At 34.1% G+C, this 14,459-nt stretch overlaps 1 protein-coding gene across 9 annotated transcripts in view; it reads left to right on the forward strand.

Annotated features, from left to right (window-relative positions):
- The window catches only part of LOC119069196 (transcription factor RFX3), a 34,618-nt gene that overhangs the window by 15,919 nt on the left and 4,240 nt on the right, over positions 1–14,459 (forward strand). For 4 of the 9 annotated variants that reach the window (XM_037173149.1, XM_037173146.1, XM_037173151.1 and 1 more), the window contains exons 3-4: positions 3,524–3,758; positions 14,322–14,418. In XM_037173149.1, coding sequence (XP_037029044.1) covers positions 3,524–3,758; positions 14,322–14,418 — 332 coding nt within the window. Of the gene's footprint in view, positions 1–3,208; positions 3,257–3,523; positions 3,759–3,873; positions 3,916–14,321; positions 14,419–14,459 lie in introns of all 9 variants that reach the window. The other 5 variants (XM_037173145.1, XM_037173144.1, XM_037173147.1 and 2 more) reach the window with 3 other exon arrangements.

Consider the following 14,459-nt stretch of genomic DNA (forward strand, 5'->3'; position numbering starts at 1 on the left):
TTTTTATGATTTTTCCTTTTTTTTTGTTGTTGCGGCTGTTTTTACACTCGAAAGAAGTCTCAAAGTTATTCAGTCACCAATGGTACTGTCGGAGGAAGCATACATTTGCTTGAGCTGTTTTTCAGCTGATCCACACGGAAAACTCATATATGCACCCCAGACGAAGAAATCGGGAACAGCTTCACGATTATAGAACATTAGTTGTGTGCAGCATATTGATCTGAGGATCATACAATGCCCGCCTAATGAATATTGTTGTTGTGTGCTGGATATTATTTTTCAGCGTGCAGGTCTTAGCTGTATGCCTGTTTAGACCCGTACGAAGTACTGGGGTCTTATGGGTTTACGCATACGTTTGTAACACGTCGAATTGGACTCCCTGAGTAAGGGGAAACCTATTGTGGTTGTCTAGAGATGCCAAATCCGCGAAAAAAAATGTCCGTCTGTCCGTCTGTCCGTCTGTCTGCACGATAACTTGAGTAAAACGCATCCGATTTTGAAAATTCTTTTTTTCCCCGTTTGGTAATGTCAAAAGACAGGCTAAGTTCGAAGATGAGTGATTTTGGATCGACCCCTCCTGAGCTGGGGCCCAATAAGTGCTTTACGGTTTTTCGAAGATATCTCCGGACATTTAAACGTTATACTCGTAAATGATACATCGAATGAAAGATATTTACAATACCGATCGACAAAAAAAAAGTTTATGGAAATCGGATGACCGACTCGTGAGTTAGACCCCTTGGTGTGGAACAGGCACAGGGCGGCAAGCAGTTTTTGCTTGTAGGTCGGCCACATTTGAACATATTTCGTCTGTTTTAGCTTTATTAGATAGGTATTGACCGTACCAATCAGGGAAAATTTATGAAATTATGTTCTCCGGAGCGTGAGCTAGGTCTCTTGGAGTGAGCTCTTATCTGGCTACTCGGAAGTACAGTGAACGTGGTGTATTTTGACAATATCTCGAGTAAATTTTGACCGAATTTCATGAATTTTTTTTTGTTTGAAAGGTATTAACGAATGTAAAGCGTCGGTACTATTTTCGGTTTCCTAACAAAATGGCTGCCGGCGGCCATATTGGATTTTATTAAAAGTGAAATAAAGTGGGAAAAATGATGCTTAGAGAGTTTCTGTTAACATGGAAATAATTTGTTATGTGTGTGGGGTTTCAGGGATTCCATATACGGACATCTATATATACCTATATACAGCTATATTGAGCTATATACAGGCATATAGAGCTATATAATAGCATATATTTATCTGTGAAATGTTTATTTATAGTGAAATATAGTTAAATATAGCGGTATATAGCTGTTTAAATAGGAATTTATGAAATTTGTCTTCGTACGGGGCTGTCTATATTGCCTCCGGCAATTTAGTTGTATATGATAACAAGGCAAAGAGTGGATAATGTAAGTGATTTTAAAGGGAGAATAGTTTTTCAGCAGAGAAGAAAATGAAGTAAGAGAAATGAAGAGTTTCACATTAAAGGCTTTTGATACGAATAGGTGTTTCGTACGGGTCGGCGTTAGCTATGTTTTATAATATAAAATGACGCCATTTTTTTCAATTCAATAAACAACCTAATTTATCGTTTAATAGAAGAAATTGATTTAATTAACTTTATCAATTTTATTTGCGTTAGCAAAAAAAAACAAAAAAACTTTTTAAAATTTTTTTTTTTTTTTTATTTTCAATTTTATTATTATTATTTGTTATTAGCCGTAGATTTATATTTAAATTCATCATATTAAATTGCTAACAGATTTTTTTTTTGCTTACGTTTTTTCCGGTCACCCACCCAAGTACGGACCGCGACCATCGATGCTTAACCTCAGTTTCTGACTGCCAACGACTTTACCACTGCTGCTATACAGTGGCAGTCTTATTTCGAACCGCTGTTACTTTTCTTTATGCAGCACACAGGCATATTTATACCTGCATGCTGAATATTGACTAAATGAATAAAGTCGTCCGTATTTAGAATGGGTTATGCAACAACATTTAATTGAATTTATTTTCTATGAAATGTAGTACTTCTCCCCACTAAGCAATGTCATCGGATATTATTATTTTAATTCTGAGCCTGGTTCTGAATTAGAGGTTTTTTCAATCGTTCTACAAAAAAACTGTTCACATTAATAGTGAGCATCTATTACGCGAATTAATAAATTAAGATTGGCTCACCTAGTTTGTGTATATTACGTAGGTGGAAGCACGGGGTTTCAGGGGGTTTCGAACATTTAGTTTTTTCATGTTGCAGATATTGCAGTGTCATATTCTGTCCAAGATGTGACATATTTGCAAGGTATTGGCCTTTTTCACAAAGTATAATCAGCGTAACCTTCGTAAAAAGAATCTTGAATCGATCCTCTTGTCAAACGGACAGTACATAAACAAATTCCATCATTTATTGCTGAATACCATCAACTATTTCTGTTAACATTTCAAAAGCCTTTAACACCGAAAATGGATTTAAAAGTTCGTTCGTCAAAATTTCTATTGAAATACATAAATGTAACATTATCATTGCATATTAATTCGGTAAAAATAGAAATAACTTTAAATGAAGGAATAAAATTAGATTTGATAATCATCTTTATGCGTATGTTCTTGAGATCTTCCTTTTATTTCATTAAAACAATAAATTTATTGTTGCATAGTCCATTCTAAATACAGACGACTTTATTCATTTAGTCAATATTCAGCATGCAGGTAAAGTTAAGTAATACATCCCACAACTAATTTGAAGATATAATTCAGCACACAGCAAATATATACCTGGGAACCTCACAATATTCCTACGAGCTGAATAATATTGTTGCCGGAACTATATTTTGAAAATATTCATATTACATGTTTATTGTAATACAACACACGGGAACATTATTCAGTCTGCAGCAAATATATGCAGCACACAACAAATGTCGAATTTGCCGAATTTTCCGTGCACACATTCATTCAAAACTGTTTATTACTTGTTTATAAGACGTATACAGTTTTGATTTTGTGTGGATCAGCTGAATCAAATTCATGCTGAAAATTTCTCTGCCTCTAACTGTATACTATGCACAGACCAAAAGTTAAGAACATTATTCCCAAAAATTCTTATTTAAAAATTGTACGCGTACATTAACGGTGATAACCAATTATTCGATTGCTGTATTTTATGATTTTATTTTCCGTTAATTTGCTATTTAATTTATAGATTTGAAGGCTAGTCAAGTGAACTGTATTCAACAATAAAATGTTGAAGGTATGTTATTCAATGCAATGTACTTTAATTGGTGTTGGAACGGTCCTATTGGTTATGCTAATGCAATTAAGTGACCCCTGTTAACCATTGATTTTCTATCTATATAGATTAGATAAGAACCTCAATTCGACCTGTATGTCATTAAAAGCTAACAATAAAAATGGTCTTGCCATTTCATCCCATTTCAGCCTTCATTTTTCATTTGATTCCAAAAATAAAATATTTTTTTTCGATTCCAAATTTACATCAACAATTTTATGATTCCAGAAAAAATTTATCCTACAAACCAGTACCACTCCCGATGGTGTATCGGTCATCGGTGTTGTGCCTATCGATCAGTCCGATTCAATCGATGATGCTCCGATTACCGTATCCACAATAACCAGCAATTCTGGTGCATCGTCACCGAATAGTTCAACATCTCAGCAACTCACCGCTCAAGTGGCTGTCGTCCAAACGCAAACCGACAGTGACGCTGGACCACAATTCATAACAGTGAATGGTGAGTAGATTTAACGTTTAAACCATCCAATACACAAATACCAATCATTATACTTTCTCGTGTTTGCCCAATATTTCTTTTAAAAATAAACGAAACAAACAAAAATAATTATTAGCTGAAGGATCCGTCCGTTCTTACGCACCACTAACCACAGTTGGTAAGTTTGTTAAATTGACACAAAAATAGATGTTGTTAGTTTTCCATATTGAAATGCATGATTCGTACAACAATGAGAACAATATGATCAAATAAATGAAATCGTAAACAAATCACAAATGTTTACGTTTTATTGTGCGGTCACTTATGAGGCTTCTTGTCGATTATCATCATCCACATAAAATATCGTTTGTGCACAATTGAAAATTTTCGGTGTTTGTTTCTTCTCTCTACTGCTGTCAGACATAGGGAGCTGTTTGATGTTTACAAAATATGATAAGCATAAGTCGGGAAAAACTATTTATTTATCCACCTGTGAGATTGTGTATCAGTTTAAATGTCGGAACGATTACGATCTCTAACAAAAGGTTTCGCAAACTTTATGGGGTGGTTCGTGTATATTGTGAATTGATTCATTCGTTTTGTTATAGCGAACGCATTTGATCCCATCAAAGAAATCGTAATTCTTCAACAATTTTTTTTTTGATTATTCCATTCACTCCATCCACTCTAAATGTTTAACCATACAAGTGCATCACCGAGGGTACGAATATATTTTCATTTCGTAGATCTTTTCCATTTGATGTACCGTGATTTTTCATTTCATTTGGGGCATTATCTTTATTCATTCCCTTGCAACACCATTGGACCGTTTGCCATCGTCGGTGCCCGAGCAGGGGAAAACGTGTATGTGACTCTAATAGTTTACCTCTGAATTAATACCATACCATCAGCTCATATATCCATATAGTGTGTACTCTGATGCATAAGCTCTAATCCCACATTATATGGATAATGGCACAATATTTTTATTTAGACTGGAATGATAATTATCGTACCTATCCGACGTAAAAACCGTATACACGGCGTACAGCGAGCGTATCAGCCCCTGCCAAAAAACATCGAGATATATATTACAATTCAAATTGCAAACGGAGGGTTGAAATTATTAGTTTTTGATGCATCCGCGCGGATTAATTACATCAGATTAAATGTGAAGGTGTATCCATACTTTTGTATCGCATCATTATAAAGGTAACATCAAAAACGATACTATTGAATGGGTTTTATTCGGATCAGACATGTGTTTTGACAACATTTCAATGATAATTTCATGTGACTGGTTGTATACCAGTTATAAAATGAAATTAATCCTCGACTAATTGGAACAAATTCTAACTAATTAAAGTTCGTAATAATGATGGCGGGGCTTTCTAAGGTATCAATATGTAATTGCAAAAAGTTTGCGGATGCGGGGAGAGGGTTGGTGAATTGAATTTTTTTTTTGATTCGTTTTTATCGTTCAAATGGAAAATTCTTCACTTTTTTTGTGTACGCTTGAATCACCAGAACACGATCAATTCAAAATATTTTTTCGTTTAATGCTTATCGACCAACGTAACTATAGAATTTTTACATTGTCCACGCTAAAATTGCATGCAATGACGAGATTTTTTTAGTTATTGTTACTGATGTTGAATGGCACCAAAATGAGTTGTGGGCGGAACCATATATTTTGTGCGTAAGCTTTCAACTCTGTGTGTACGCACACTATTTAAATTCTGTACGACAACATAACGTAACTAAAGAAGGCATATCATCAAACTATAAGACAATATGTTTATACGGAGCATCATGTCTGCTCCGTATAAACATATTGTTATTAAATTATATCAAACTGTTACTAGACTGTTAGACCTGACTTTGAACCTGAAATTTGAACCGCTAAGGCAACTAGGTCCCACCTGTTGGGTGGGTCAGATCCCTTGACTGTTTGTCTGAGCTTCTCAATAGTATTTATACTGGCAATGATTTGTTGATTTATTTCAATGAAATGTAATTTTGTATGTTGATGGCCACAAAAACGCATTTAGAAGAAGAACTACTAGAACGGTCTAATAAATCTCTCATTGATGACATAATTCTAGTTAGTTTAATTGAAAATCTTCGAAACGTTGTCTATAAAATGACACGGTGAAAAATGACACATGTTTACAATTAAACTTGAACTCGTGTGATTTCACATTCGTCAATTTTTGTTCTATTTATTCGGTTTTGTTTACAAGGCAAAGTTACATAACAAGAAAAATACTATTGAAAAAGATACAAAAATTCTGTTAGCAACATGAGCTTGTCCGTTAGACCAACATAATCTATCTTGGAACCTAACCGCTGGAATTAATTCCCTTCTCTACCAAACAATTTTTTTTAAATCGGTTGAGAATTACTCTAGTTGTCGTGTTAACAAACAAAGAGCAGAAAAGGCTTCTTTCGAGAACTTCTCCCAGATGGTTGAACCGATACCACCCATTTTCGAACTTGACCTGAGGATTTCAATACCCTTAATCATAGTGAACGTGTTATGTACGGTGCATTTTCTTTTGTAAAACCCATGACTTACAGTCAAGGGAATTATTTCACATGACCTCACAATCGAACTTGGTGTTGATTGGAGGTATTAAAGATCTATTGAAAACTGATTGCCCGAACGTTAATTTATCCTTCTAAATTTTTTGTTGATTTGCACATTTTGTCTTTAATTTTCTTTGTAATAAGATTTGCACATTAAAGACGTCGACTGTGACGTCATGTAAAGCAAGTGTAGACCTTAAATATAGGTCTGGCCCTCGACAATTTGGAAAAAAAAGAAACACTTTCTTTGAGTAAATTCAATGGTTTTGATTGAAGAGCAATCATTCCCAGTGTTCGGATGAAAAAGTTGTCTAAATTACTCAAAAAATGTCTGGTTTGCAGTAATTATTGGATCATCAACGGGGCTCCAACTATTCAACTTTCAAATTAATTGTCGCCACAAACTGCAAGTTCAAACATTTTGAATTAATGTTCGAATGAACAGACTCATCTCATTCAAAATTGCTAAATTGAACGAACAAAAATCTCATAATAATGAAAAGTTTCAAGAACCATGTCTGTCAATGTCCAAACATATTTTGATTTACTACGATAGCCACTGAAACGATAGTTATTTGTTTACTGGGATACGACAATAGGAAGTTACAATAAGAGAGAAGTTGATAATTCCTTTTTTCGAGATCAACAAAGTTTTTCGTGTGTGAATAATCATTTTACATTCGACTTTCATCGAAAACACGACTTTTATTCGAATTCGCATATTTAGAAAATGTCAAAATGTTCCCCGCTAACACATAGACAAATTTGTAATCTCTAGGGATTAAATATTGGAAATTGTTCACCTAGAGTTAACAAACTGGAAAGCACCGTGTATATGATACAAATTGATCATATTGTAGTAGACATAGCAAACTGAGAGACTTCTCTCTCTTTAAAAACGAACGCTGTCAAGAATCGTTGTCGTGTTGTTGCAATATTTTTGTGTGTTATTGAAGTGATCGACATTATTTTGTGTTTGTTTGGTGCTTAGTTTCGGAATAAATTGATAATTTTTGTTGTTTTTCGTGATTTTCGATGAAAGGCGAATGTAAGAGCCATTAAATGACTCGAGTCGAGAAAGGTTTCCTCGGTTCACAAACACGCATTCTCATGTTACAATACCCTCTCAGCTAACACATACACCTCGAATTTTTAAAAACCGTTTTTTGCCCCTTGTAATTTAAAATACTATTTCTTCACGAAACGAAAGTGAGACAGTTTCTATTTTATCCCCGTGGGAGGTAAAGAGAAAGTGGAAATATTCTCGGCTGAATTGTCATCAGACAAAACTTCTCTAAATGCAATTTCGTCAAGGTATTTTGTGTGATGAAATCAAGGTTATTCACACCGCACACATTTTCTTTTTTCAGAACTTGCTGAACTTAAGACTGTAAATAAACTCCAATAAAATGATTTGAATAGCTGGGCGTTGTCATTGTTGTCGAATGTCCATTCAGCCGGAATATTTTTCGATTGAAATAATTTGTATCTAAAAGACGAAACTATTGATGAAACAGAAGTGACACAAAGCATAACAAAATTTAACATCAAATGAAGATCGTCAATTTTATTCAAATCCTTTTGGCAATGTCTCGGGTTCTCTTTGGCATATTGTTATCACAATCCCACACAATGTTTTCAGGGAATACTAATTCCATTTTTCTGTTGTGCAAAGAATAACCGTAAGGAAGTGGTTTTGATCTACTTCATAAGTTTGAAAGTTTATTCTCAAAGGTAAAACAATTTAGAATCTTGTTAACAACTTGTTGTGGTTAATAGAAACTCTTTTTTTGGTTACCATTATCACAGATGCATTTGAATTTCTGTTCCCAAACGTTCGCTAAATTACACATAAACTATTCATCGCAACTAACTGTCTCTTATTACACCACACTGCGCAATTATGATTGTTTTCGAAAACATTTCGTTTTTCATTCAAGACTTTATTATCGAGCAATGTAACTATAAATTGAGTAAAATTTTAATAAAAACTTTGTTACAACAATATTTTCCAACCATTTTGAAACACACGTTACAGTGCAATTGAATCTTCCACCGGAAAATTCTCTTGCTCCCCGAAAGCGCAACAATGTAATCTCGATTTTCTCTAAACATTCATTCATTGAACGGCACAGAGCATCGTCAACCATCCAATCGCTAAGTTACCACATTGAGATGATATTGTTTGTAGGGATGCTGTATATGAGTTGATTGTAAATAAGGGAGGAACCAACTGTGTCAAGCGCCGCCTCTTAAACTCAGATGTATATATGATGCTGGTTTGTGTTATAATAGCAATAGGGCCCGAATTTACAAATACTTAAAATGTACGGGAAAATTGCTCTGTGCTGTTATATTGTGCGCGATAATTTGTTTATCCTCAATGTCATATGATCGATAAGAGGTTGTATTGAATGCTTAATTTGTGCGATATTTGCACAGAATTCTTGTTTTGAGTTTTTTTTTGTGATCACTCTCACTTTTCGCGTAGTAAGTTGAAGTTTTTATTGTTGTTGTTGTTGATGATGATGGTGATATATAGTTGTTGTAGCTGTTCAATTTGCAAATTCATCTTGACATCTTTTAGTTGGCGAATTAGGTGGTAGGTATGTAACTACTACATACATATACACACGTCCATCAAATCATTTATTTCTATGTGTACATATATATAGGTTTTCTTGATTCTAATACACCAATCTATTTTTAAGAAGGGTGAATCATTTAATGGTAGGTATACATCAAAACAAAATGTTCCGTCCAAATAAATAAAAGCATATTGCTTAGATATTTCCCGAATACCCATTCAGTTGAGATTTTACCGTCGCGTAGGCCGTTGCCAGGGTGCTCTATGTGAAAGTTCCTTTCACTTTCCGGTTGTTAGTGGAGATATATACTAATTTTATATCTGACGGTGTTGTGAAATGAGATCATTTTTCATTTGCCCGATATTTGAACTAGAGCGTTTCCAATAGATACAATATTTTCTTAATGAAAATTACGGCTGAATAAAAGAAAAACAAATTGAAATTCGCCTTTAATTGTTTAGTGCATTTGAACAAACAGTTTTGTGTTTTTTAATTTTTATTTTTTTTAATTTTCTTTTTGTTCGACTTGTTTTTTGATTGTTTCTAATTTACTTATGCAAAAAATCGTTTTGCTTAGTATACTGTGCAATGATGTATCGTCGGCAACATAATATGTCATCATCATATTGTGGTAATTATTTGATTAAATCAGGATTTTTAGACTTAAATTACTATTGAACAGAGTTTTATCCAGACGAGACAATAGAAATTAGAAAAAAAAAACTAAAAAAAACAATGTTCAATTGCTTAATTCAGTCGGACATAGATTGGGTCGCCAGCCCACTCTCGGCTATTTATAGCAAAAACGTTTCACTTCTAAATTGGCATACCAGCTCGCGATATGCCTAACATTATTTTTCTATCAAAAGTGAAAACGTATCAGCAGACTCTTGGAACTAACTCTTCGAAGTGACTTTTTCAACGAAATTCCAATCTTTTTTTAATTTCGGACACATTAGGCGTCGTCCAAAAAGGACGACACGCTTTTTTCCGATTTTTTGAGGTATGTCCATCCTATGTCACACCATGTCCGATTTTTGATTATCGGTGTACATCCCCCAAAGCGGACGTCCATTCAAGAGAATTAAAGTAAATCGTCAAAAAATTTAATCTAAAACAGAAAAAAGACAAAAAAAACACAATGAAAGTCATGGTTCGATTAACTGCCGTAGAAGAATCGATTTCTGAGGATTTTGATGGCTTTGCGAGCTTTGTCCACGTTGGGAAAAAATGTGACTTGGATTTTAATTCTACGTCTTTCCACTCAATACATTTTTGGTTCATTAATTCGTGAACATTTTTTTGTGATTTTATATTCTTCCAGACTGTGGTCACTTAGTCTCTTATCAATTGATTTTAGGGGATGTGCCTTACGATACGATTTTAATAATTTCTCATACAATTTGTATTCTTCCATTTCTTTTTTTTCAGTCGATTGCTCGCGTTCACATAGATCACATAACAAAATATGAAAATACTCACGTAGAATCACTTTTAATTGTTACAAGATGGCAATGCAACCTAAATCATATAATGTACCAGAAAAAATTAGTTTGCTTATCTGATGTATCTGATTCTGCATTTAAATTGACTCCGCTTTTTTGTATGGTAAATCAAACACTACCAACTTTGTGATACCAAGTCACTTTGCCTTTCAAAATGTTGGAACAAAGAAAGGACGTCCGATTTCGGAGAATGTAGGTCGAACGTTTTTCGAAAAGCGGGTCCGTCCCTATGAGCGTGACGTCCTTTTTGAATGACGCCTAAATCGCTTACGACTGTATCAATTGCTTATACGTACCAATTCCTCAAGAGTTTCAGTATGGAATACAAAGTCGAAATAAATTCGCCCTGTTGTCCGACCGACGGTAAATATTTACAAATTTTGAAAAGATTGAACCACATAAGTTTGTCAAAAAACAAGTCCTCAAAGAAAGCTCATTTGTTATCTAGTCCTAATGAACATATTTTTCAAGCTCTTTGTATTGACCGTTGAATGGTAAAACTTTGCGAACAGTGATCCAAAATTTAAACAGTAAAAGCAACGTACAGGACACAGTGAAATGAACATAAACTTAGGCTAAATGTGGAAGTGAAAGTAAAAATTGTATTCTAAGTTGCACTTCAATCGGGCGGAATACTACTTGGTTAATTTCTATTAACGAACTGTATACGTTGCGTATGCTATAAGATTAGATCACAAAACTTTCCTTGTTCACATTACATGATATAATCTTTCAGATCAAACGTACAATCAGCATCAACATTTTCCTAAATACGAATTCAAAACTCTCTCGGAGAAATGTGATGTTATGTTTAGTATATTTGCTGCGGCTTACTGTTTCTAGTAAACTGTAACGCGACACGTCTTGAAAATATTTCACCTGTTAACAATACTTGAGGTTGTTGTCAGACTGAGTCTGAGTATGTACAGAAGGAGTCTATTTATAAAAAATAACAAATTCTCGTTCGTCTTGTCGACAAAGGATGTTTTACTAAGTTGTTCTACTCTACCCGTGTCTCGTTTTTTGACGAAAAAACGGGAAACCAGAAAGATTTTTCACTTTAAAAATTTCTGAAATATGTGATTTGAGTCATTTTCCTTTCCACGCCAATTCTACCTAAGGTCTTTAATTTTGCAACTGTAGAATTAAATTAATTAATTAAAATCAATTAATTTTACATGCATCGAAAACCGTACTTTTTATGTTTCAAGCACTACTTTCGACGCTCTCTCGAAAACTCTACTTTTTATACATAGTCATGTAATAGTTCATTTCGTACCTAGGACTAAAAGTCTTGGCGTGTGATAGCCGAAGGCGAGTTCTGGAATCGAATACTAATACTAATAAAAAAGACTTTTAGTCAGTGGTACAAACAGTATTTTTCATATCGGACGAAGTCGCACTTTTTGGGTCCTAGGTATGAAAAATAGTATTGTTTTGATGAAATGTCAAATCGCCACAGTAAATTTTCAATCTCAGTCTCAGCCTCGGCCAGAAAATAGTTCCGCGTGTCCTAAACAAAAGTTACGACTAATAATTCTAAAGTCTCATTAATTTATTGAAACAATTTTAGTGTTGTGAAAATTTGATTTTTATAAATAATTTGGCGTCGTTTGTGATATTTAGTGATCACTTCCTTGAATTTATGTGCTTAGAAATCCCTGCAATACGTTTAGTGTTAATACAGTCGGTGAAATATGAAGAAAACATTCAAAAAATATGTTGCCTTTCAGGTAGACAAAAATTCTTGACATGTGTGTTGTGAAGATAGTCTTAAGTGACACATTAAATCTGAAATTATTTATTTAATTTAAAAACGAGTTTTTGGCGGAAACGTTTTTATTTCAAAGTGCGTAAGTTTCCGATTAAATAAAATAGTGGTAAAGGCATAACTATTGAGGATCTTTAAAATGGCATCATTAGTTAAGAGCGCTCATCCCTTGGCAAATTTCTAGCCTACATTTGTGCGCAAAAATATTGGTTTTTTGAAGAATTACACATTTTCCAAGTGTTTCTCCAAGTTATGACTATCAAACCAATTTTTTCTTTAAAAGTAACAGATTTTTGCATGCTTTAATGGTTTTACTTTTTCAAAAAAAGATTTTGGCTCAGAGAAATCATCAAAAAACGAATATTTTTGCGCACAAATGTAGGATAGAAATCTGCCAAGGGGTGAGCGCTCTTAAAGTTAATTGGCAAAGGCTATTGCTGTTTCCATAACGTTCCCCGCAATGAAAAATTTGCTTGAAGGATATGAAGTGAATCCGAGGTAAAGCCGAGGTTGACAACGCATCGAATGCAAAAGTTAAGAACAAGATTTTACGTATGTCAGAGTCTGAGAGATGTATTCTCATTTTTAAAAACTACAAACGACAATTTTGGACTGAACGTTACGAGCGTTTTTTTCTTCTTCGAAAAATCAATGAAGTTTTACTGTTATCTGGGTTTAAACGAGAGAGACAGTTCAAACCGTTAACCGTAAAGCTAACACGAGTCGAAAATGAACGGTAGGGATACAGGTGCTTGAAGACTTTGAAACCCTTTATCAAATGCAGAATGCTTCATACCAAAAGCCGAAGGCAAGGGCTATGATACCCACTAGGCAAAATACCAATTTCCAAACAATTACGTAAGATATTTTACTTACAAAGTCCTCCGAATGTGTTTTAATGCTAGTATTTATCACCGAGTCACAAGGTTTCTCAATAAATCGATGAAAGTTTTAATCTTCATCACTGAGTCTAGAAAACGAAAGTTTTTGTCGAAACGTCGATTTATATGAAAAATCAAATAATTTATTGGTGGCTGTTATAGTATGGAATAAAATCCAAAAAAATATCATGAATGAATATCGTAACATGACAGAGGACGCAAACAGAAATCTAATATCCACTAGCTAAACGTTCGTTTTTGCTAAAATTCCGTATAAAATATGATGCGAATGTGATGTAGTCGACACAACCACTTTGAATATTAAATCGATTAACGTTGATCTGTCAGTAGTTCAGGTTCATAGTAATAACACTTATATTTGAAACATAAAGTAGAACTGTGGTTATCTGGTACGCGTAATATTCGAGCGTTGTTCAATAGATGCATAGTTATTAAAATAAGATTTCCAACCAGATCTTACACTCTCGATGAGTATTATTCATGGTTAGCACTAAGCACCTTTCGTACTGGGACGTTAACTTTCTAAACTTTTTGAAATTTCTTCCATTCTGGCATGTAAGGTCATGGACCGTGATTTGGGAATGTGAAAGCCAACCGATATGAACCACAAATCACGGTCCACATGAATCGTGTTCTAAGTATTAGCGTTTTGCCGGTTCATGTATTTTATGTGGAATCAAGATTCACATATCGTGATTCACAGAAAACATTAGTTTTAATTAACGAAATTAATTATTTTTAGTTTAATTATGGCGCATTCGCTCTAAAAATGGAGTGCGATAATAATTACGCTATAAGAAATACATGTCGCAATAATATTAGCGCAATTTTATTCGAGCGCAATTACTACAAAGTTAGATGTTCAATCTTCGTGATAAAGTTGACCATTGTTCCCTAGCTTCAAAAAGTTCCAAGAAAGTACCGTTTAAAGTTAAAATTATTCGAAGTACCGCAAATCACGGTCCAGGACCTTATCTGCAACTGAACTAAAATTACTTTTAAACCAAAGTCCAATTAGGACCATGGTTTTATAGCTTTGTAGGATCTAATTTGACGATGAAGAAATATTTTTGATAATTTCTAGATTTTCGGCTAAGTCAGCATAGAGTAAGAAATGACGCTCGAGTATTTTTATTTTCAATCCCACACTCAATCCCATTTTTAACATGTCAAATCATTATTTCCATTTTTACCATTTTCTAATCATTGTTCATTTCTTCATCCGTTAGTGTCACAAAATGATAATGTTACGTCTCATGGGACTTACCACGTGCAATATGTAGACAGCGAGCTTTACTCATCCTCCAGTCAAGGACAAACGCAAATGTAAGATGATAAAGGATCCACTAGCCATGGACCCGTTTTAA

Source organism: Bradysia coprophila, assembly GCF_014529535.1.
Source record: "Bradysia coprophila strain Holo2 chromosome X unlocalized genomic scaffold, BU_Bcop_v1 contig_26, whole genome shotgun sequence".
NCBI lineage: Eukaryota > Metazoa > Arthropoda > Insecta > Diptera > Sciaridae > Bradysia > Bradysia coprophila.